Below are 25027 nucleotides of genomic sequence, written 5' to 3' on the forward strand. Positions count from 1 at the left end.
CCATTTCGAATCGCACCGTACCTTCTCCGCTATGCAATCTGGTTTCCGAGCTGGTCATGGGTGCACCTCAGCCACGCTCAATGTCCTAAACGATATTATAACCGCGATCGATAAAAGACAGTACTGTCTTTTATCGACCTGGCCAAGGCTTTCGACTCTGTCAATCACCGCATTCTTATTGGCAGACTAAATAGCCTTTGTTTCTCAAATGACTGCCTCGCCTGGTTCAACAACTACTTCTCAGATAGAGTTCAATGAGTCAAATCGGAGGGCCTGTTGTCTGGACCTCTGGCAGTCTCTATGGGGGTGCCACAGGGTTCAATTCTCGGCCGACTCTGTCCTCTGTGTATATCAATGATGTCGCTCTTGCTGCTGGTGACTCTCAGATCCACCTCTACGCAGTCGACACCATTTTGTATACATCTGGCCCTTCATTGGACACTGTGTTAACAAACCTCAAAACGAGCTTCAATGCCATACAACACTCCTTCCGTAGCCTCCAACTGCTCTTAAACACTATTAAAACTAAATGCATGCTCTTCAATCGAACGCTGCATGCACCAGCCCGCCCAACTAGAATCACTACTCTCGGCGGGTCTGACTTAGAATATGTGGACAACTACAAATACCTAGGTGTCTGGTTAGACCGTAAATTCTCCTTCCAGACTCACATTAAGCATCTCCAATCCAATGTTAAATCTAGAATCGACTCCTTATTTCACAACAAAGCCTCCTTCACTCATGCTGCCAAACATGCCCTCGTAAAACTGACTATCCTACCGATCCTTGACTTCGGCGATGTCATTTACAAAATATCCTCCAACACTCTACTCAGCAAATTGGATGTAGTCTATCACAGTGCCATCCGTTTTGTCACCAAAGCCCCATATACTACCCACCATTGTGACCTGTACGCTTTCAATGGTTGGCCCTCACTACATATTCTCTTGAGTGGTGCAGTGGTCTAAGGCACTGCATCGCAGTGTGCCACTAGAGATCCTGGTTCGAATCCAGGCTCTGTCGCAGCCGGCCGCGACCGGGAGACTCATGGGCGGCGCACAATTGGCCCAGCGTCGTCCAGGGTGGGGGAGGGAATGGCCGGCAGGGATGTAGCTCAGTTGATAGAGCATGGCGTTTGCAACGCCAGGGTTGTGGGTTCGATTCCCACGGGGGGCCAGTATATAAAAACAAAAAATGTATTCACTAACTGTAAGTTGCTCTGGATAAGAGCGTCTGCTAAATGACTAAAATGTAAAAATTCGTCGCCAATCCCACTGGCTCCAGGTCATCAATCCCCACCTTATCTGAAGTCATTGGTCACCATAGCAACACCCACCCGTGGTATGCGCTCCAGCAGGTATATCACACCTCCTTTGGCCACCATTCCTTCCAGTTCTCTGCTGCTAATGACTGGAAAGAACTGCAAAAATCTCTGAAGCTGGAGACTCTTATCTCCCTCACTAACTTTAAGCATCAGTTGTCAGAGCAGCTTACCGATCACTGCACCTGTACACAGCCCATCTGTAATTAGCCCACCCAACTACCTCATCCCCATATTGCTATTTATTTTGCACCGCAGTATCTCTATTTGTACATCATCTTCTGCACATCTATCACTCCAGTGTTAATACTAAATTGTAATTATTTTGCACTATGGCCTATTTATTGCCATAACTTATTACATTTGCAAACACTGTATATAGATTTTCTATTGTGTTATTGACTGGATGTTTTGTTTATCTCATGTGTAACTCTGTGTTGCTGCTGTTTTTAATCGCACTACTTTGCTTTATCTTGGCCAGGTCGCAGTTGTAAATGAGAACTTGTTCTAAACTGGCCTACCTGGTTAAATAAAGGTTAAATAAAAAAATTCATATTCATTAAAGATATTTAGTCAAGACTTGAAAAGTGCAATTTATTTCAAATGATAATTATTCAGTGTCTGCAACCCTCAAGAACCAGGGTGAGTCTGGGTCCCCCTTTAACTGGGCAAACACAACTTGCATATCGTCATAGACTAGGCCTAAACGTTATCTTTTAACCTTGCTTGAATAAAACAATGCATTTTTAATAGTGAGAAAGAGTTGCGCTTTTCCTTTTAGATTATGATTAAGGTTTTTGGTTGCACCTCGACTCAACGTTGGTTGAGCGCCCTCCACTTTTTCGTCAAATAATACATCTAAAAAAAATGTCATAGGTAAATTATTAAAAGCATTAAAATTGGGATTGGGATGTTTCCCACTTATTTATACAACCTACTCCACAAAGTTTAGAGAAATGTTCTGAAATTAATTAAGAATTAAACAGAAGAAAATCAGAATTGAAGGCAACTATAATGCAAAGAATTTAATGGTCTATGGTTCAATCCTGTTTCTGGTCTAATGAATAGTTAATATTGTTCCTCCTCTTCCTTGTGGCAAGCGCAGCAGCACACTGCCCTCCAAAGCCTGCAAAAAAAACGCCGGACTGCCCCTTTCCTCGCCCTGCATGGAACATCTAGGGTCATGTCCTTGGTGACGTGTGGGGTGACGTCCGGGGTGACCACAGCAACATCCTCTGAAAAAGGACAAAAGCGGGACAGAACGTAAATAAATGCAATCCGTAGGTTCTAAACACTGGCCAGTTGAATGGGATCTTTAATTTCAGCTCATGAAACATGGGACCAACACTTTACATGTTATCATGACAAATGGCACCTGTCAGAGTGCTTTCTATAAGTCTTACTCACCTGCTTGGATGTCAGATGGCAGAGTGGCGGAGACGGCCACCATGAGAGGCTTTTCTTCAGGTGTGACGTCCACAACCTCCAAGAGTGAAGAAGCCGGGTATGCATTTGTGTTAGGGGAGAGGTCCAAAACCTCCAGCTGAGAACAAGCCGGGTCTGCCTCTGTGTTACGGGTGATGTCCACAACTTCCAAGTGGGAAGAGACGGGTTCTACCTCTATATTAGGGGTGACTTCCACAACCTCCAGCTGGGAATAGGCCGGGTCTGCCTCTGTGTCAAAGGTGATGTCCACAACAACTAGGTGGAAAGAAGCCGGGTCTGCCTCTGTGTTAGGGGTGATGTCCACAAGCTCCAGGTGGAAAGAAGCCTGGTCTGCATCTGTGTTTGGGGTGACAATAAAAATCCTGATTGGCTTTACTACTACAAGGCACCAGGATGTCATGACAAAAGGCATCTGTCAGAGTGCTCTCTATGAGTGCTACTCACCTGCTTGGATGTCAGCTGGTAGTGTGGCGGAGACGGCCACCACTAGGACAGGGGGAACTGGCAGGGTGTCTGCAGTAGGCTGGAAGTAGCTTTTCACCTCGTCCGCCACAAAGGCATTGTTATGTGAATTATTTAACAAACTATTTCAGTTTCTCTGTGCGTCTCCCAAAAGGTTGTAAGTCTTTTGGGATTTAAGTAACGGCCAGAGTCTCGGTCTGCATAGTCAGAGATATTTATTCATTGAGAATTCTGCCATCACAATTTCAGAGTCCATCTTTTATACTCATACGTCATGCAAAAAGAAATCCCTTCCCTCTGTAGGCGGGCTGTAGTTTTCCACTCTAAAACTGCTCTACTGACCTTCAGTTCACACACATATACACACATGCATACACACACACACACACACACATATCCCCCTCGCTCGGTATGAGCAACTACATGGTCCCAGGATGTACATGGTGACATACATATATATCTCCCATCCTTTATGATCCTACCAGCCAGTAGTCCCCAACTTCCCAACTGGTCCGCAAAGACCTCAAAGGTGATGTCCTTCCCTACAGTCCCTAGTACTTCCCCTTTCCCTACATCTAGCTGTCTCCTATGCCTTCGTAGACTGTGCTCAGGTATTATTTTATCAACTTGTGTTAGGTTAACTACTACTTCTGGCGGATCAGGAGGGTTTGAGTGTGTTAGGAATATGGCCCCCACAATCAGACAGCTACCTACCGTCAGGAGACCTGTGAATCCCCACCCTCGCCCTGAGAACATGTCAGATGCCAGAGGCCAACCCATTGCTTTACCTTCTATCGAACTCACACAGGGATGATCAGACAGGGTAAGGGAATCTTCGTTAAGGAGCCAACCCCCGAGCCCTAGTGGTGATCGGATCTTTCTCCTAACTCTGTGTTTGTTCGTCAGGTGTAGCTGGTTTTACCTTTTTACAGTGTGTGACATGCACCCAGATGAATCTCTCAGCTATTCTGCTGGCAAAGGCAGTACTTGGTAGGGCCCTTCCCGCCAGGCCTGCTTCAGTCTCCTGGTTAGATAGAGTGGGTCACCTTCTCCTTTAATTCACCTGTGGGGGCACAAAACCTCTGACATACAGGTGTGGTTAATAAACGACCTTCTCACGTGTTCTGCTAGGGTGCTCTCTAGTTCTATGTCTGCCTGTCTGGTCCTGCCAACTGTGGCATTCTGTAAGGTCTTCCAAACACTTTCTCAAAGGGGGATAACCCATCTTTGTCTGGGGTTACTCTAAATTTCTTCCCTTCACTCCGTGATAACTCTATAAAATCCATTTCCAATTGCTGGAAAGGGTACTTAGCCGGAGGATACTCACCCTGAGGTGCCCTTTGTCTGCCCTGGTGATTATTTTGAGCACAGATAACACATCTTTTTTTTTTTTTATATAATTAGTAATCCCATGTGCAACAAAGTGTTGTCTAATCTGTTCTACCATCCATCCCTCCTTTTGACACGTCACTGCCCATGTGTCAATATTATCACCTACCTAACAATCACTTAGGTAATATTGGTAATTTATCATCCAATTGCCATCCCTTATTTTTATTTATTGGTAAAATAAACTATCTTAAAGTCCTCCTCTCATGCCTTTAGAATTTACCAGTGTGGATGATTAATTAACACCAGAAAGTTAAAACAGAGTTCAGAGGCAATTGAAATTCCATCCCATAGTATACCAAACATTACCATTATTCTAAATATTTAATAAATGTTACTTATCCCAAGTGTTCATTAATCCTCATGACATTCATTCTCATAAGAAATCATATATACCCCAAACTCAGCCAAAACCTAAAAAACTCCATAAAATTCACTGTGTGCTCCTCTAAGACCTATCACCCTTGACCAAAATTGAAACAACAAGGCTTTATAAACATCATACTAGGTGTGTTGTTTTTTATTTGAAAACCCCAATTAAAAAACAACAACCAAACAGCCAGGTCATGAGGACTCCTGATTTCTCTCTTCCCCTTCTGCCTACAGTTTCTTAACTGGTGCCCTTTCCTTGCACGGTAACTACACGGTTCCTCACATTCTCTAGCAAAATGTCCCGTTTTGTCACAATTGTAACACTTCCACTCACTCCTGTCTCCACTATTACCATTTCCTTCTTGTCTGTCTTTGCTACCGTAACCTCTCTTCTATCCTAGGTATTGACTAATAGTCTCACTGTCTCTAATTCAACACAAAACCCCATCATCCAATGTACTCCCAGCAGAACTGAAAAAAAAAAAAAAACAGACTGTGATTTCCAGGACACTGCACCTTTGTTTCTGGCCTCACTATCTCCCCGGGAATTGGCCCTCCCTCAAGGTCCCTCCCAATCTGCTCTTGGTAAACTGCAAACCTTTTATTGCTTCTGGTTTCATAGGGTATTGCTTCTGATATGGCCTATGATTAGATTTGGGTATCACCTGTACTGGAATTACCCCTTTTATTAATCCTACGTCTGCTGGACCCCGGGACCACAAATGCTCTGGAACTTATTTTAAGTCTGACTCCTGTTGTTCTGTCAACAGGTATTCCTCTCCTCAGCATCTGCCATTCTCATCTAAATGTACTATCTGTGGCTGGGCTGTGTTGATCGCCACTCACAATATTGACCCAATCAGTGATCCTCTTACCCTTGGATACCCACTGGCCCATGTCTTTCCAGTACTCTGCTGGCTCCCTTGCTAGGGACACATGTGGGCTCCATCTTTCCCTGAACTTTGGGGCCCTAGTTCCACCTCCACTGCTGCGTGGGTGTTGTCATAGTGAAACCATTTCAAGGCTATAGTCCTTTCTGTGGTTTTAAATAATGCTTCCTCATAGATTGCATCTGGACCTGGGTGTTTGCTATACCAGAGAGTACAGTGTAGGTCATCGAGGGACATTTTAGTGGGGCCTGGTACTACATCATCAGCAAGTTCCATCAAGGTTCGGGGAATATCAATTATTCCCCCCTTAACAAATCTTGCCTACACCAATAACATGGCTCCTCTTCCCCACAGACCACCATATTGTCTCTGACTATGTGTACTTTCATTCCCCTCTCAGCGGAAATGACAGCCACATTCAATTTAGTCATTACATCACGTCCTAGTAAATTTACCCGACACAGCTTAGATATCAGGATGGGTATGGTTGCCTCTCATCCTGATTGGTCATGTTTTAGGGTTATTGGGGCTGATAACCTTTCAATAAATTGATGACCAGATGCAGATCGCACTATGATTTTCTCCCCATCAATCCTGACTCCATCTGGCTTGTCTGTTGCACAGGTTGCTGTCCTGCAGGCTCCCGTATCACAAAGGAATTTAATTTTCATACCCATTACTGTCAATGTCAAATAAGGTTTCTGTTCCTGTTGAAGTGCTAAGTCAATAGTAGCCAATTCAAACACCTCACAATTTGGATCAAAGGGTTCCTTAGTCTTCCCCCCACTAGAGTCTACTATTTCTCCCTCAAGGAATAGTCACGCCTTATCTTCCTCTTCCTCACGCTCAAAGCTGGGGGATGGACTTCTCTCTCTCTCTCTCTTCTCTCTTTTCTCTCTTTTCTCTCCTGTCTGACTTTCTCTGCCCTTGTCTGGTACTCCTCTACCTCTGGCTCTTCCTCACCTTCATCTTCCCTTCCTCCTCCAGCCCCTTCTTCCTCATAGGGAGGTGGGGCTGGTTGGGGGGGCAACATTATTCCCCTGCACTCTCCTTCTCCTCCCTACATATTCATCATCTGGATTTTCTCTCCATGCCTGGTCTGCCAAGTTTGGATATAACCTTTCTGCCCTCTGCTCTGGGGGAGGCACGGAGACCTCAACCTTCACTTCTCTTTCCCTCTCACTCACTTCTCTTTTCTTCCTGCCTTATCTCCTCTCTCTCCTAAGTTTCTAGTTCTACCCGCCCATCTCTCCCAGAGTGGCAATTAGTTACTCTGCATCTTCCTCTTCTTTCTTGGCTCTGTCCTGTCTGTTATTCTGCTCATGATGGATTGCATGTCTCTCTGAGGCTATTACACAATTCAGTTATTTTCCCAACATACTCTCCGTAATCGGCCCATGGCAAAAGTGTCCTCTGGGCATCCCCTGAAACCCACTGCCCTCTAACGGCAGCCCAAACCTTGCTATTCCTGTTTTGGGGTGGGTCATTCCTTCTACCGCTCTGGCCACGTCCTCTGTGTTCATGGCCTGTCTGCTAAATGGCATATTATTATTATTACTGTATAGATCTAAGGTTGCTGGGGCCCCTTTCATTCCCCGCCAATAGATTAGGTAAGGCTATCAGTGGGTACTGGCCCCCTCCTACTCTCTCTCTCTCTCACTGCTTATTTCTCCTTTACACACCTTATGTATCTGTTTAAGCATGGATTCGAGTTTATCTGCGTCTAGACGTCCCTCAAAACCATACCTCTCCCTCCACCTGGTTACATAATGGAGATTTCTTCTATCCCTGGATTCCATTTTAATTACATCAAGTATTTCTCATCCCCAGTAAATTCTGGGACCTCTTGTGAGGATTTGCCCCCCCATGGTTGGTACTGTTAAAAATCCCTTAGCCACCTCTTCTATATAACAAGTCAATTTAACAAGTAATTCAAAATAGCTTCACACAACAACAGCTTGAATCACCCCTTCCTGTATATGTAATCTTGACTAGTCCCCCAGAATTCTCATACTTTTACAGAGGGATTGATCCCCACAATGTAATCTTGATAATTCCTGACAGTCTCATACAACAGGAATGGGTTCTCCCTCCTCTATACAACCACCTCTCCCTGTATATGTAGTCTTGACTAGTCCCCCAGAATTATCTCATACTTTTACAGAGGGATTGATCCCCACAATGTAATCTTGATAATTCCTGACAGTCTCATACAACAGGAATGGGTTCTCCCTCCTCTATACAACCACCTGGAATTATTCATGTGACTTTTGAGCAAACATTAGGTCTCACACGTATACAACATTACATGATTATTGGTGTTGTATCGGTAACCTGGAGTTTATAAGGCTCCAGAACGGATAGAGTTACAGCAAAATCTACAGTTGTTTGTGACTTTTGACTTAACTAATATTCTATTTCTCACACATGCTATTTTAATTCCTTCTGGTGTACTTTTTGTATTTGTTTAACCCGGATTATTTGTTGACTGCTCAATAATCTCTTACAGGTTACATCCCATAGGTGTACTTTTAATAGTTCCTTCTATTTCAACACCGGGTAGTTTCTTTTGGTAATGGCCTATTACCGTGAATCATTACGGACCCACCACCAGGTTGACTAGTCCCCCAGAATTATCTCCTACTCTACGGAGGAGTCTATCCTCACAATGTAATCTTGATAATTCCTGACAGTCAACCCCACATTTCACTTAAAATGGCTACGCATTGATCAATTTGCTACTTTTCAATATTTTAGCAAGTCCTCCAATCAATTTCACCAAGTTAATGAATAAAGACTACTGACCTTATCCTTGCAGCCGAGATTCAATGTAGGTTTGGATTCCGTCACCGTCTCTGTCATTAATCAGGTGTCCTCTGGCCTGTTTTTACCCCTTAATGTCAAAGGGCAGGACTTTCTATTTAACGAATGTATCATTCGCCCGTCGACGGTTTTCAGAGTTACCTGGAATGACAGAAACAGGGTATTGGAGTCCGGCTCAGAAGGACCAAGCTGTTATGTGAATTATTTAACAAACTATTTCAGTTTCTCTGTGCGTATCCCAAAAGGTTGTAAGTCTTTTGGGATTTAAGTAACGGCCAGAGTCTCGGTCTGCATAGTCAGAGATATTTATTCATTGAGAATTCTGCCATCACAATTTCAGAGTCCATCTTTTATACTCATAAGTCATGCAAAAAGAAATCCCTTCCCTCTGTAGGCGGGCTGTAGTTTTCCACTCTAAAACTGCTCTACTGACCTTCAGTTCACACACATATACACACATGCATACACACATACATACACACACACACACACACACATATATCCTACTCCCTGCTTTACTCAGTTATTGCCGTTCTCACAATATTCTGCACCATGTTTTCATAACAGTTTCTCCCCTCCCTAAATTGGGAGGCCTCTTTATCTTAGTTTCTCAGTTGTCTTTGTTGTCTAGCCTAACTCTTACTCACATTGCTAAATAGTGGCTCAATGCCATAGCCTTTACTGGTCCTACACTCACACATTTCTAACACATTATACACAGTTTCAGGGTGTAATAATTAGTCATTAATAATTAATCTATCAGGCACAGACAGAGCTCATAAAAAAAGGGGTTGTGAGGTCATCCAGGGAGAAGGACTGGCTGATTCTCCCGAGGATCGACCTCACAGAGTCAAACGCAGCAGCCCGGGAGAAAGGGGTGTGAGGAGAAGAGGCCTTCAACATGCTGGAGAGCTTCTCCCCTACGGCCACCACCATACTCACAGCCATCCCGCTTAGGAGGATGGGGTGATCTGAATGGCCTTCCTCTGGCTGAAGCCACAGGGCCAGGAGGATCCTGGGCACCAGCTCCACCACCACCTGGGATGGGCTGAGCAGGTTGCTACAGGGCTTATTGGACAGCTTGTCCAGAATGCTCCTCACAGCTCTCTCCCCGATGCTGTGGACCTTAGGGTCGCTGTAATCAACAAAAGCAGCAGAGAAAGCTAAACGATGTGCAATGTTCACACAGAGAACACTGCCCTAGTTTCTTTCTGCATAGCTCCAGATGTGTAGATGAATGGAGCAAGCCGTATACAGGGCAGTACATGGAACTCACATGTCAGCGCCAGCTGGTGAGGTGGGGTGCATAGAGCGGTGGAGCTTGCAGACAGCCTCGTGCTCCATGTCAATCATTTTTAGGCAGGTGTTTACTTCCCAGGTCTGCCGTAGGAAACAGGAAGTCCCATTAGTGTAATTTCACAACAGATATATTCTGCTGTACTAACTAGTTGTTGAAAGGCTAGAAAAGAGCTCACTGACTGATAGTCTAAGTCTCTAACTCTCATTCTCTTACCAGCCGAGCGAGTTCGTTCCCCTCCTCCAGGGTTTCCTTCCACACCCTTCAAATAAAACACAAAGCATTTCAACTTTCCTGGCTTCCTATTTTTTGTTGTTTATTTTACCCACACCTCCTGGAGTGCTGCTGGTGACAGAGAATGGCAGTGAAGGTGAGAGCTGACGTGGTACTCACCTCTCCCTAAGGGATTTTTGCCCTGAGACACCAGCCAGTCGCTCATGTGCTCCATGGTGACATGGGGCGAGACCTGGCCTCGACTCTGGAGCAGCAGATAGTGGACCATGAGCTTCTTCTGCAAGATGAGGTAAGGTGTGAGACCGTGCCACTAAAGACCATATAATGTGCTTTCAGAAGGGCCTCTCGCAACATTTCACAACTGCTCATGTCTCACAATTTGCAAGTGATATTAAGAACTCTTATGACCATCTTCTCTAAACTGTCTTGAAATAAAACTCTTGTTTTGGGATTAAATCTCTCTTTTTTTCTGTGGTTACTGTTTTTGTGGGATGAATCTTACCTGTTTATTGTAATATACTTCCTCCCAGCAGGCCTGCAGAGTCTGAAAATAAAGGCTGCGTCTACAGAATTCCTTTGAAGATAATTAAAATAATTATGCTTTATTAGGTACATTATGCACAGGCATTTACAGTATGCTAAAAGGAATATCTCCTAAGATTACCTTAGTGGGACCATAAGTGAACTCAGGAATGCTCCCAACCCTATCCATGGTCAGAGGGGGACGAAATGCAGCGCTATAGATATACGGGATGCTCTAGAGATAACAGGAATTACTTAAAGTCGCGAATGATCAATGCCTGTGGAGTCGTCCAATATGCGGCACTGAGAATTGAGTTGTAGGCGATATTTGGTTATGTTTGGCGCAATATACATGTTTACATTCTATTGCCATGGAGAAATTGAGTTTCTAGAACCTGTTTTCTTCTATGTCTTTATTTCGTGAAAGATTAAGCTCTTTATTTTGTCATAATGTGTATATGAGGACATTGGAGCCCATTCCGATTCATGACGCGGTTATCCAGGTGCATGTTGCATAGACCTACTAATCCAACCTTGGCTTACAAGTTAAATTAAATGAGTATATATGCCTATACAAATCTATTGACCACATCCATTTAAATCAATGATTTTCAATTGAAAATGTGGTTGTTGTGTTATCCTGTTGTGCGTGTCAGGGGTCCTCTTCAGACCCGGCCAGACCTCAGTCTTAAGGGGGGCATATGAAATGCATGGGAGGGCAGGGCACAATTATTATTAGCCTACAGTACATATATTTATAATAATCGTATACTCTATTTGCGCAACACCTAATCATCACATTAAACATAACCAAAAGCAATATGACCAGGTAGCCTATAGCCTACACCACATTACATAGAAGCAATATTATGAATATCCATAAAACACTTGACTATACAACATATTAGATGTAACACCAGAAGCATCTCTCAAACATTGCATTTTAAAGCAGTCAACAGAGGGATATGCATTGCCATGAGACACACACACACAGAGACTTTGAACCTACCGGTACTTTGAGTGGAGGCAGCGCTGTCCTCTCTCCAGTCCCTCCTGTCAGTACAGCGGGAGGCGGTGTTTCTCCGAGCAGAACCTCCTCATCAAAGTATCCTTCCACTAGGACTTAAACTTGTGAGTGAGGTCCTTTTCAAAAGCAAGCTGAATCAGCTGGGCCTTGCGTCAGTGCAGCATACTGCGTCGATGCTCTGAGAAGACGCTTTTGAGCGTGGAAAATGAGTTTTCACACATTGCTGTGGAAGCTCCTAAGGTTAGGGCAAGTGTGTAGGCTGTGAAAACAGTCGACATAGCCTGGAGTGCACAGTTGAATGTGCTGAGGATGTTGGCTATTGTCCATTTTCCATCTTCGGGGGTAACCGGGGTGTCAGTCATTTTCTTCACCAGGCACTAACGAGCCACAGTATATTCAGATTCAACCACATCAGTTCCAGCTAATACCAGGAGAGGGGTTAACTTTGATGGGTCCAGGAAATTATCCTCGGCCTCTGGGTTCAAAGCAGCCAGTGCGCCAATGAGCTCGCTACTGCGCTCTCCAAAACGCGCATTCATCTCTCCTTGCACAGCATCGACAACACTGTAAAACAATCTCATGAACTCAGTCTTTTCATCTATGTCACTTTGTGGCTGACCAACTGTTTCTTCAACTGCAAATCCGCGGAGGTTCTCATTAATTGTGCGTCTTCTCTTGCTTGGACCAGGGTCGGTCACCGGCACAGCCTCGGTGGCCGATGCTGGAGGAGCGCAGAGATCCCACAGTGCAGAAAACTCGTTTTCTGCGCGCATTGTCTTCACGCAGTCAGAAGCGCTGTTCACAAGTGTCACCGCAGTGAACAAGTCCATATCTTCGGCCTGTAGTAGTCTGTTAGGCGGCTCGAAAAGTGACAACAGTTTCATAACAAGGTGCGCAATGAAAAGAAAACTGCGCTGCGTAATGGCACGAAGCAGCCCCGTAGCCTCGACGCGCACCTCCGCTCCAAGGCCTCGTGTGTTTTCCACCTCGGTCAGTAATGTGGATATGTCGTGAAAACTCTTCACCACAACTTTGACCGTTGCCAAGTGGCCAGTCCATCTCTGGTTCAAGAGACGTTTCAGGGTATCGCCTTTGTACAGAATAGCCACGGTTGGCTTCCTGATGAAGTTGTACAGCATGTTGCATACTCCAAAAAAATCATCGACAGCTGCTTCACTGGACATGGCATGAATCACAACCAGATGAAGTTGGTGATTAAAGCAGTGAATATATGGTATGTTACGATCCAGCTTGTTTTGGAGCAATTTCTGCACACCACCATGCCTGCCAGACATGAGTGATGCGCCATCATAAACTTGACTCAGGATTTTGTCCGTGCTGAGTCCGGCGCATCACTAGCGCACTGGCAAAACCAGCATTATCTCCACGTAACGGCAATTGATTCACCACTAAAAACTCCAGCATATCAATTACAGCTGACATGTAGTATCTGTTGCGAGCCAGTTGCTCTAAATTTAAGAGTGGAAATCTCTTTTCCTGTCGCTCTACGTTTTTCTGAATCTCTCCACATTGCTTCACAGGCTAAATGTTATTTTGAAGCTGCATGCTTATTTAAGCCCTTGCCTGTTCCAATTGCATGCTTCCAATCATTACATCCCTTAATGGAGAAGTTCGCGTCCGATGATACAGATTTGAATTTCCTGCACGCATAACAAAATGCGGAGTACTTTTCCACCGAGTACTCAAGCCAGTCCCTGTTCAAATACCAGCTAGAGGAAAATGATCGTTTTTTTTAACCAAACATTTTGACTGAATATTTCCTCAACACAACCTGTTTGGGTTTGTCCATGCCGAGGTCACTCATACCCACTGATTCAACAGGCAGTTGTGGCCCAAATGCTGCCCCGGACTCCACGGAGCTACTAGCATCAGGCTCAGACTGTCGTCCAGGGTCTCCTTCTCCAACTACAACATCAGGAGGCGTCGGTGTCGTATCCAATTTGGCAGAGGAGACTGTTGGTGGGCTTTTCAACCACTTACGGATATATATGACGAACTGAAGCGAGTAAGCCGGCGAAAACTCATCCAGCTTTCAAAAATGCGCGGTAACTGTTGAGCGGCTACACTGACGTAGGCTACGTCACGTACGTAGCCTAACTTTCTTTTTATTAAGGCCGTGATAGGCTGTTGCAGTGTAGATTCCCATCAATCAAACAAAATCACACCATTGTTTCTTTATATTTTTAATGTTTTAATGATAAAGAATGCAACATTAATGCAACACAAAATTAGCAACTATTATAATATATATATATATATATATATTTTTTTACATTTACATTTATGTCATTTAGCAGACGCTCTTATCCAGAGCGACTTACAAAATTGGTGCATTCACCTTACAGCCAGTGGATAACCACTTTACAACAATTTTTTTATTTTTAATTTTTTTTGTGGGGTGAGGTAAGGGGGGGTAGAAGGATTACTTTATCCTATCCCAGGTATTCCTTAAAGAGGTGGGGTTTCAAGTGTCTCCGGAAGGTGGTGAGTGACTCCGCCGTCCTGGCGTCGTGAGGGAGCTTGTTCCACCATTGGGGTGCCAGAGCAGCGAACAGTTTTGACTGGGCTGAGCGGGAACTGTGCTTCCGCAGAGGTAGGGGGGCCAGCAGGCCAGAGGTGGATGAACGCAATGCCCTCGTTTGGGTGTAGGGACTGATCAGAGCCTGAAGGTACGGAGGTGCCTTCACAGCTCCGTAGGCAAGCACCATGGTCTTGTAGCAGATGCGAGCTTCAACTGGAAGCCAGTGGAGTGTGCGGAGGAGCGGGGTGACGTGAGAGAACTTGGGAAGGTTGAACACCAGACGGGCTGCGGCATTCTGGATGAGTTGTAGGGGTTTAATGGCACAGGCAGGGAGCCCAGCCAACAGCGAGTTGCAGTAATCCAGACGGGAGATGACAAGTGCCTGGATTAGGACCTGTGCCGCTTCCTGTGTAAGGCAGGGTCGTACTCTCCGAATGTAGTAGAGCATGAACCTACAGGATCTGGTCACCGCCTTGATGTTAGCGGAGAACGACAGGGTGTTGTCCAGGGTCACGCCAAGGCTTTTTGCACTCTGGGAGGAGGACACAACGGAGTTGTCAACCGTGATGGCGAGATCATGGAACAGGCAGTCCTTCCCCGGGAGGTTCAGCTTGAGGTGGTGATCCGTCATCCACACTGATATGTCTGCCAGACATGCAGAGATGCGATTTGCAACCTGGTTATCAGAAGGGGGAAAGGAGAAGATTAGTTTTGTTTCGTCTGCGTAGCAATGATAGGAGAGGCCATGTGAGGATATGACAGAGCCAAGTGACTTGGTGTATAGCGAGAATAGAAGAGGGCCCGAGAACTGAGCCCTGGGGAACACCAGTGGTGAGAGCACGTGGTGCGGAGACAGATTCTCGCCACACCACTTGGTAGGAGTGACCTGTCAGGTAGGACGCAATCCAAGAGTGAGCCGCGCGGGAGATGCCCAACTCGGAGAGGGTGGAGAGGAGGATCTGATGGTTCACAGTATCAAAGGCAGCAGACAGGTCTAGAAGGACAAGAGCAGAGGAGAGAGAGTTAGCTTTGGCAGTGCGGAGAGCCTCCGTGACACAGAGAAGAGCAGTCTCAGTTGAATGACCAGCCTTGAAACCTGACTGGTTTGGATCAAGAAGGTCATTCTGAGAGAGATAGCAAGAGAGTTGGCTAAAGACGGCACGCTCAAGAGTTTTGGAGAGAAAAGAAAGAAGGGATACTGGACTGTAGTTGTTGACATCGGAGGGATCGAGTGTAGGTTTTTTGAGAAGGGGGTGCAACTCTCGCTCTCTTGAAGACGGAAGGGACATAGCCAGCGGTCAAGATGAGTTGATGAGCGAGGTGAGGTAAGGGAGAAGGTCTCCGGAAATGGTCTGGAGAAGAGAGGAGGGGATAGGGTCAAGCGGGCAGGTTGTAGGGCGGCCGGCCGTCACAAGTCGCAAGATTTCATCTGGAGAGAGAGGGGAGAATGAAGTCAAAGCATAGGGTAGGGCAGTGTGAGCAGGACCAGCAGTGTCATTTGACTTAACAAACGAGGATCGGATTTCGTCAACCTTCTTTTCAAAATGGATTCAGCAGGGAGGTGAAGGTGGTAAAGAGCTTCCTAGGGTTAGAGGCAGATGCTTGGAATTTAGAGTGGTAGAAAGTGGCTTAAGCAGCAGAAACAGAGGGAGAAAATGTAGAGAGGAGGGAGTGAAAAGATGCCAAACCCGCAGGGAGTCTAGTTTTCCTCCATTTGCGCTCGGCTGCCCGGAGCCCTGTTCTGTGAGCTCGCAATAAGTCGTCATGCCACGGAGCAGGAGGGGAGGACCGAGCCGGCCGGGAGGATAGGGGACATAGAGAGTCAAAGGATGCAGAAAGGGAGGAGAGGAGGGTTGAGGAGGCAGAATCAGGAGATTGGAGGGAGAAGGATTGAGCAGAGGGAAGAGATGATAGGATGGAGGAGGAGAGAGTAGCGGGAGAGAGAGAGCGAAGGTTGCGACGGCGCATTACCATCTGAGTAGGGGCAGAGTGAGTAGTGTTGGAGGAGAGCGAGAGAGAAAAGGATACAAAGTAGTGGTCAGAGACATGGAGGGGAGTTGCAGTGAGATTAGTAGAAGAACAGCATCTAGTAAAGATGAGGTCAAGCGTATTGTCTGCCTTGTGAGTAGGGGGACGGTGAGAGGGTGAGGTCAAAAGAGGAGAGGAGTGGAAAGAAGGAGGCAGAGAGAAATGCGTCAAAGGTTGACGTAGGGAGGTTAAAGTCACCCAGAACTGTGAGGGGTGAGCCATCCTCAGGAAAGGAACTTATCAAGGCGTCAAGCTCATTGATGAACTCTCCAAGGGAACCTGGAGGGCGATAAATGATAAGGATGTTAAGCTTGAATGGGCTAGTGACTGTGACAGCATGGAATTCAAATGAGGAGATAGACAGATGGGTCAGGGGAAAAAGAGAGAATGTCCACTTGGGAGAGATGAGGATTCCTGTGCCACCACCCCGCTGACCAGATGCTCTCGGGGTATGCAAGAACACATGGTCAGACGAGGAGAGAGCAGTAGGAGTAGCAGTGTTTTCAGTGGTAATCCATGTTTCCGTCAGCGCCAAGAAGTCGAGGGACTGGAGGGTAGCATAGGCTGAGATGAACTCTGCCTTGTTGGCCGCAGAACGGCAGTTCCAGATGCTGCCGGAGACCTGGAACTCCACGTGGGTCATGCGCGCAGGGACCACCAGGTTAGAGTGGCAGCAGCCACGCGGTGTGAGGCGTTTGTATAGCCTGTGCGGAGAGGAGAGAACAGGGATAGACAGACGCATAGTTGACAGGCTACAGAAAATGGCTACAATAATGCAAAGGAGATCGGAATGAAATGAACTAAACATCTGGGAAAGCGAGAGAGCGGGGCCTCCTTCACTTACGTTTCACTGAAATATAACTCTCCCAACTTCCACCTCAGAAAGTTCCACCTCACTTTTTAAGAGATCTGTGCCTCAAGTGGGGGGTGCCAAGCATTTTTGGGACGGGCCCGGCCCCCTATGGCCCGCCCATAGCGACGGGTGTGGTCCTCTTAAGCACATTATTTCAATATTTCCTAGCTCTGAATTGACGCAGGTTACAGTTTTGCAAAACTACTCGGTTAAAAATAAGAGCATGAATGACAATAAAGGTATGACTTGAATTATATGCATAATGATGTAGTAAACAACATCGCTCAGCGTGGGAACTTTTGGTGGGGGGAAGTAGCCTTTATAAGTCTCCATGGCGGGTAAAGACCATCACTTCGTTGTCTTGTTGGGAATAGTAATAATTCGTGACAGTATGCATTGTATTAGTCTAAGAGTTGTTTTTCATTTTATTTCTCACATTAAACAGACATTTGAGAAGGATTTGAGAAGCGAATTGCTTGCAGTTGTACCTATGAACGCAGACACACTAAAGCTGTACAGTGTAGTTAGAAAAGTCAGTTTACATTATTTGCAGATGTGTTCCCTTTTATTTACAAATCGAAAAATGTAACATTTGAAATGAATGTGGCAGAACAGTTAAGCCAAGAGTTCCTGTGGGAGTCTTCTCCTTCAGTCTTTTTGCCTCCTATGCCTCGTTTCCCATTAGATGGGATTTTCCCAATGCCAACTTCACCTGAGACAGCCGCTATCCAGTGTCATGTGTTGCTGAATTACAGATCTCGCTATCCCAAAGTCGCTGCTGTCCATTGTGCTGAAATATCCAATCTCGGCTATTTGCATACATAGGACCATCCACACTTGACACCACACACACAAGTTAATGCTTTTTCTCTCACACTCTTTTGAACATTGCACAACCTGCAACAAGACACTGAAACAACACTTAATTTTAAGTTTGTTTCTTTCTGAATAAAGATGAAATCAATGTGTGGAAGGAGATTGGACAATGTATAGGCATTCCCTATAGCTGTTTTTGACTGGAGCATGATCAGATTGCTTTGTTTGAGCCAGAATGGAAATTTGGTCTGAGAAACGACGCCCATTATAGCATGACTATTTCAGACAGAATTAACTTTATGTTATATGTAAAAATATAAATAAGGCAATGTTTATATGACCCCTTTCAAACAGTCACTTATTTATCACTTTCTTGCAGGTATATAGTGCATTCAGAAAGTATTCATACCCCTTAACTTCTTCCACAGCCTGAATTCAAAATGGATTCAATTATAATATTTTCTCTCACGCAGCTACACACAATACCCCATAATGACAAATTGAAAACACGCTTTTGAAATTTCTGCAAATGTATTGGAAATTACATACAGAAATATCTCATTTACATAAGTATTCCCACCCCTGAGTCGATTAAAGCTGTGTCTTACTTGGTAAATCTCCAAGAGCTTTGCACAACTGGATTGTAAAATATATGCATCATACATTATATAGACAGCCATTTTTTTTTTGCCATAGGTTTTCAAGCCGAATTAAGTCAAAACTGTAACTAAGCCACTCAGAAACATTCAATGTCGTCTTGGTAAGCAACTCCAGTGAATATTTGGCCTTGTGTTTTAGGTTATTGTCCTGCTGAAGAGGGAATTTGTCTCCCAGTGTCTGTTGGAAAGCAGACTGAACCAGGTTTTCCTCTAGGAATCTGCCTGTACTTAGCTCTATGCCATTTATTTTTATCCAAAAAAAGTATCTAGTCCTTGCCATTGACATGGATACCCATAACATGATGCAGCCACCACCATGCTTGGAAATATGAAGAGTGGTACTCAGTGATGTGTTGTGTTGGATTTGCCCCAAACATTATGCTTTGTATTCAGGGCATAAAGTTCATTTCTTTGCCACATTATTTGCAGTTTTACTTTAGTGCCTTATTGCAAACACAATGCATGTACAGGTTTCCTTCTTTTACATTTACATTTTAGTCATTTAGCAGGCGCTCTTATCCAGAGCGACTTACAGTTAGTGATTGCATACTCTGTCAATTAGGTTAGTATTTTGGAGTAACTACAATGTTGATGATTCATCCTCAGTTTTCTCCTATCAAAGCATTAAACTTTCTAACTGTTTTAAAGTCACCATTGGCCTCATGGTGAAATCCCTGAGCGTTTTCCTTCCTCTCTGGCAGCTGAGTTAGGATGGACACCTGTATTTTTGTAGTGACTGGGTGTATTGATACACCATCCAAAGCGTAATTAATACCTTCACCATGCTCAAAGGAATATTCAATGTCTGCTTTATTTGTACCCATCTACCAAAAGGTGCCCTTCTTTGCGAGGCATTGGAAAACCTCCCTGATCTTCATGGTTGAATCTATGTTTGAAATTCACTGCTCGACTGAGGGACCTAATAGATAATTGCATGTGTGGGGTACAGAGATTATGTAGTCGTTCAAAAATCACTATTATTGCATACATAGTGAGTCCATCTAACTGATTATGTGACTTGTTAAGCACATTTTTACTCCTGAGCTTATATAGGCTTGCCATAACAAAGGGGTTGAAAACTAATTGATTAGATTACTAGATACTAGACTCTGTCAATATGTTTTTGGAAGTGGCTCTGCATTTCTTGCATACATATCATATTTATTTAAGGATTATGACGACTTTCTAAAAGGACAAAGCTGTTTCTGTGTGCTCCCTTGTCTCCACTGTCACCACATCCCTCGATGCGTGCAAACAGAGCATCTATATCAGGGATGGGCAACTCCTCCTCGGGACCTGATTGGTGTTACACTTTTTCCCCAGCCCCAGCTAACACGTTTCACTCTAATAATCAAGTACTCATGGGTTTCAGTTTAGAATGCAATAAGTTTAATCATCTGTGTTTGCTAGGGATGGGGAAAAAGTGTGACACCCTCCGAACCCCCAAGGACTGGAATTGTCCATCCCTGATCTATATGGTAGGACCAGTAACAGACCTGAATGAATGTGTCTGTTTTGAATATTCACGGAGACAGAATGATGTGGTTGATAGCAGAGACGTCATGCCCAAAGGGGGCACAGGGTCACTTGCCCCCTCAGATTTGTGATGTTTAAATGTGTCTTGTTATTTTTTCTCTGTCATACTACTAACCATGAGGTTGGCTTGAGCTAGCCCAGATAGGATCCCAATCTCCCCAGCTAATAACTACACTGAACAAAAATATAAACGCAACATGTAAAGTGTTTGTCCCATGTTTCATGAGCTGAAATAAAAATCCCAGAAATGTTCCATTCGCACACAAAAAGCTTATTTCTCTCAAATTGTGTACACAAATTTGTTTACATCCCTATAGCGAGCATTTCTCCTTTGCCAAGATAATCCATCCACCTGACAAATATGGCATATCAAGAAGCTGATTAAACAGCATGATAATTACACAGGTGCACCTTGTGCTGAGGACAATAAAATGCCACTCTAAAATGTGCAGTTTTGTCACTCAACACAATGCACAGATGTTTCAAGTTTTGAGGCAGCGTGCAATTGGCTTACGGACTGCAGGAATGTCCACCAGAGCTGTTGCCAGATACGTTTATGTTTATTTCTCAACCATAAGCCAAGGCGGCTTTAGAGAATTTGGCAGTACTTCTAACTGGCCTCACGACTTCAGACCACTTGTAAAGCAGCGTATGGGCGAGCTGTTGGCTGATGTGAATGTTGTGAATGCTCCATGGTGGCAGTGGGGTTATGGTATGGGCAGGCATAAGCTACGGACAATGAACACAATTGCATTTTATCGATGGCAATTTGAATGCACAGAGATACCGTGGGATAGTGTACATGCACAAAGTGAGTTTGTAACATGTATATCATTCTTGCTTGTTGTTCTTTATAGTTACTACCATTGCCTATTGTAAGTTGCCTCTCTGTGTTTACTGTGTTGTGTAATACTCCGCAGGTAGCATTATGCCATTAATACAGCCCTTCCTTTGTTAATAGCGTTGTTGCTCTACTTGTGCTATCAGTTTTTGTGCATATTCATTACCCCTGTTATCTGTCCATTACAGGACCACTATCATTCCACTACCTTTCCATGTCCATTTCATCCGTGTGTGTCAATAAAGTATCCTTGAATGTAACTCTGAGGTTACCTTATTCCCCTCTTACCGGGGGAGGTGAAAGCGCAACCTGGTCTCAGAACATTTCGTATTATTCTGTATGTACAAAGCTGTGATCAAGTCAAAGGGTGGCTACTTTGAAGAATCTCAAATCTCAAATATATTTTGATATGTGTTACACGTTTTTGGTTACTTCATGATGCCATATGTGTTATTTAATAGTTTTGATTTCTTCACTATTATTCTACAATGTAGAAAATACACAAGACACAGAGGAGGAGAAACTATCCAACACCCTGGGAGAGAGAACGAGTGACCTCAATCGAACTCACAGCCAGAAAGATGGGTTAGATACAGGAGAGGAAGAGTTACCCTGGATGCCATCACACCTGCTCCTGTGAGCAAGGAATGAGAGGGGAGGCTGAGCAAGAGGTCATAGTGATAGTGATTCACACCCAGAGAGAGACAGAAAACCCATACAACCTCTTGGCTGAGATTAACCACACAGAGGTGGAGGCAGAGGGCCTTCAGGGCTAGCCAGTCAGCCTTCCTGCTCTGATCCTCAAGTCAATTGTAGTTGACCTCATTCCGTCAGTAGAGGATGCCTGGTTGTTTTTTAAAAGTGCGTTCCTCTCCATCTTAAATAAGCATGCCCCATTCAAAACATTCGGAACTAAGAACAGATATAGCCCCTGGTTCACCCCAGACTTGACTGCCCTTGACCAGCACAAAAACATCCTGTGGCGTACTGCATTAGCATCGAACAGCCCCCGCGATATGCAACTTTTCAGGGAAGTCAGGAACAAATATACACAATCAGTTAGGAAAGCAAAAGGCTAGCTTTTTCAAACAGAAATTTGCATCATGTAGCACTAACTCCAAAAAGTTTTGGGACACTGTAAAGTCCATGGAGAATAAGAGCACCTCCTCCCAGCTACCCACTGCACTGAGGCTAGGAAACACTGTCACCACCGATAAATCTACTATAATCGAGAATTTCAATAAGCATTTTGCTACGGCTGGCCATGCTTTCCAACTGGCTACCCCTACCCCAGCCACCAGCTCTGCACCCTCCGCTGCAACTTGCCCATGCCCCCCCCCCCCCCGGCTTCTCCTTTACTGAAATTCAGATAGCTGATGTTCTGAAAGAGCTGCAAAATCTGGACCCCTACAAATCAGCTGGGCTAGACAATCTAGACCCTTTCTTTCTAAAATTAGACGCTAGAAATTGTAGCAACCCCTGTTACTAGCCTGTTCAAACTCTCTTTCGTATCTTCTGAGATCCCCAGAGATTGGAAAGCTGCCGCAGTCATCCCCCCTCTTCAAAGGGGGTGACACTCTACATCCAAACTGTTACAAACCTACATCCATCCTGCCCTGTCTTTCGAAAGTATTTGAAAGCCAAGTTAACAAACAGATCACCCGACCATTTCGAATCCCACCGTACCTTCTCCGCTATGCAATCTGGTTTCCGAGCTGGTCATGGGTGCACCTCAGCCAAGCTCAAGGTCCTAAATGATATTATAACCGCGATCGATAAAAGACAGTACTGTGCAGCATTCTTCATCGACCTGGCCAAGGCTTTCGACTCTGTCAATCACCGCATTCTTATTGGCAGACAAATAGCCTTGGTTTCTCAAATGACTGCCTCGCCTGGTTCAACTACTACTTCTCAGATAGAGTCTCTATGGGGGTGCCACAGGGTTCAATTCTCGGCCGACTCTGTCCTCTGTGTATATCAATGATGTCGCTCTTGCTACTGGTGACTCTCAGATCCACCACTACGCAGACGACACCATTTTGTATACATATGGCCCTTCATTGGACACTGTGTTAACAAACCTCCAAATGATCTTCAATGCCATACAACACTCCTTCCGTATCCTCCAACTGCTCTTAAACGCTATTAAAACTTAATGCATGCTCTTCAATCGAACGCTGCTTGCACCCGCCCGCCCAACTAGAATCACTACTCTCGGCAGGTCTGACTTAGAATATGTGGACAACTACAAATACCTAGGTGTCTAGTTAGACCGTAAATTCTCCTTCTAGACTCACATTACGCATCTCCAATCCAAAGTTAAATCTAGAAGTGGCTTCTTATTTCACAACAAAGCCTCCTTCACTCATGCTGCCAAACATGCCCTCGTAAACTGACTATCCTACCGATCCTTGACTTCGGCGATATTATTTACAAAATAGCCTCCAACACTCTACTCAGCTAATTGGATGTAGTCTATCACAGTGCCATCCATTTTGTCAACAAAGCCCAATATACTACCTACCATTGTGACCTGTACGCTTTCGTTGGTTGGCCCTCACTACATATTTGTCGCCAATCCCACTGGCTCCAGGTCATCTATCCCCGCCTTATCTGAAGTCATTGGTCACCATAGCAACACCCACCCGTGGTATGCGCTCCTGCAGGTATATCACACCTCCTTTGGCCACCATTCCTTCCAGTTCTCTCCTGCTAATGACTGGAAAGAACTGCAAAAATCTCTGAAGCTGGAGACTCTTATCTCCCTCACTAACTTTAAGCATCAGTTGTCAGAGCAGCTTACCGATCACTGCACCTGTACACAGCCCATCTGTAATTAGCCCACCCAACTACCTCATCCCCATATTGTTATTTATTTTGCTAATTTGCACCCCAGTATCTCTACTTGAACATCATCTTCTGCACATCTATCACTCCAGTGTTAATACTAAATGTATTGCCTTACCTCCATAACTTATTACATTTGCAAACACTGTATATAGATTTTCTATTGTGTTATTGACTGTATGTTTTGTTTATCTCATGTGTAACTCTGTGTTGTTGTTGTTTTTATCGCACTGCTTTGCTTTATCTTGGCCAGGTCGCAGTTGTAAATGAGAACTTGTTCTCAACTGGCCTACCTGGTTATATAAAGTTGAAATAAAAAAATTAAACAAAATGTTTAATTCATATTCATTAAAGATATTTAGTCAAGACTTGAAAAGTGCCATTAATTTCAAATGATAATTATTCAGTGTCTGCAACCCTCAAGAACCAGGGTGAGTCTGGCTCCCCATTTTACTGGGCAAACACAACTTGCATATGGTCATAGACTAGGCCAAAACGTTAATATTTTAACCTTGCTTAAATAAAACAATGCATTTTTAATAGTGAGAAAGAGTTGCGCTTTTCCTTTTATATTATGATTAAGGTTTTTGGTTGCACCTCGACTCAAAGTTGGTTGAGCGCCCTCCACTTTTTTGTCAAATAACACATAAAAAAAAATGTAATAAGTAAATTATTAAAAGCATTAAAATTGGGATTGGGATGTTTCCCACTTATTTACACAACGTACTCCACAAAGTTTAGAGAAATGTTCTGAAATTAATTAAGAATTAAACAGAAGAAAATCAGAATTGAAGGCAACTATAATGCAAAAAAATTAATTTTAATGGTTCAATCCTGTTTCTGGTCTAATGAATAATTAATATTGTTCCTCCTCTTCCTTGTGGCAAGCGCAGCAGCACACTGCCCTCCAAAGCCTGCAAAAAAACGCCGGACTGCCCCTTTCCCTCGCCCTGCATGGAACATCTAGGGTCACGTCCTTGGTGACGTGTGGGGTGACGTCCAGGGTGACCACAGCAACATCCTCTGGAAAGGGACAAAAGCGGGACAGAATGTAAATAAATGCAATCCGAAGGTTCTAAACACTGGCCAGTTGAATTGGATCTTTTATTTCAGCTCATGAAA

At 44.4% G+C, this 25027-nt stretch overlaps 1 protein-coding gene across 2 annotated transcripts; it reads right to left on the bottom strand.

Moving 5' to 3' along the window:
* Positions 1-10480: 10480 nt before the first annotated feature.
* Positions 10481-13127, bottom strand: LOC123489869. 2 transcript variants are annotated; one of them, XM_045220221.1, is made up of 2 exons: positions 11766-13127; positions 10481-10511 (listed from the first exon to the last, which is right to left on the bottom strand). In XM_045220221.1, exon 1 carries the CDS (start codon positions 13076-13078, stop codon positions 12161-12163), a length of 918 nt encoding a protein of 305 aa, XP_045076156.1. In that variant the 5' UTR covers positions 13079-13127; the 3' UTR covers positions 10481-10511; positions 11766-12160. The 2 variants fall into 2 exon arrangements, with proteins under 2 accessions (XP_045076156.1, XP_045076155.1); XM_045220220.1 differs by lacking the exon at positions 10481-10511 and adding an exon at positions 10770-10808.
* Positions 13128-25027: the final 11900 nt, after the last annotated feature.

Source organism: Coregonus clupeaformis, unplaced genomic scaffold (genome assembly GCF_020615455.1).
Source record: "Coregonus clupeaformis isolate EN_2021a unplaced genomic scaffold, ASM2061545v1 scaf3385, whole genome shotgun sequence".
In the NCBI taxonomy this organism is placed as follows: Eukaryota; Metazoa; Chordata; class Actinopteri; order Salmoniformes; family Salmonidae; genus Coregonus; species Coregonus clupeaformis.

Coding starts and splice junctions, on each gene's coding strand:
- LOC123489869 (XM_045220221.1), bottom strand. CDS start 13,078: ATGTCTGGCAGGCATGGTGGTGTGCAGAAATTGCTCCAAAACAAGCTG.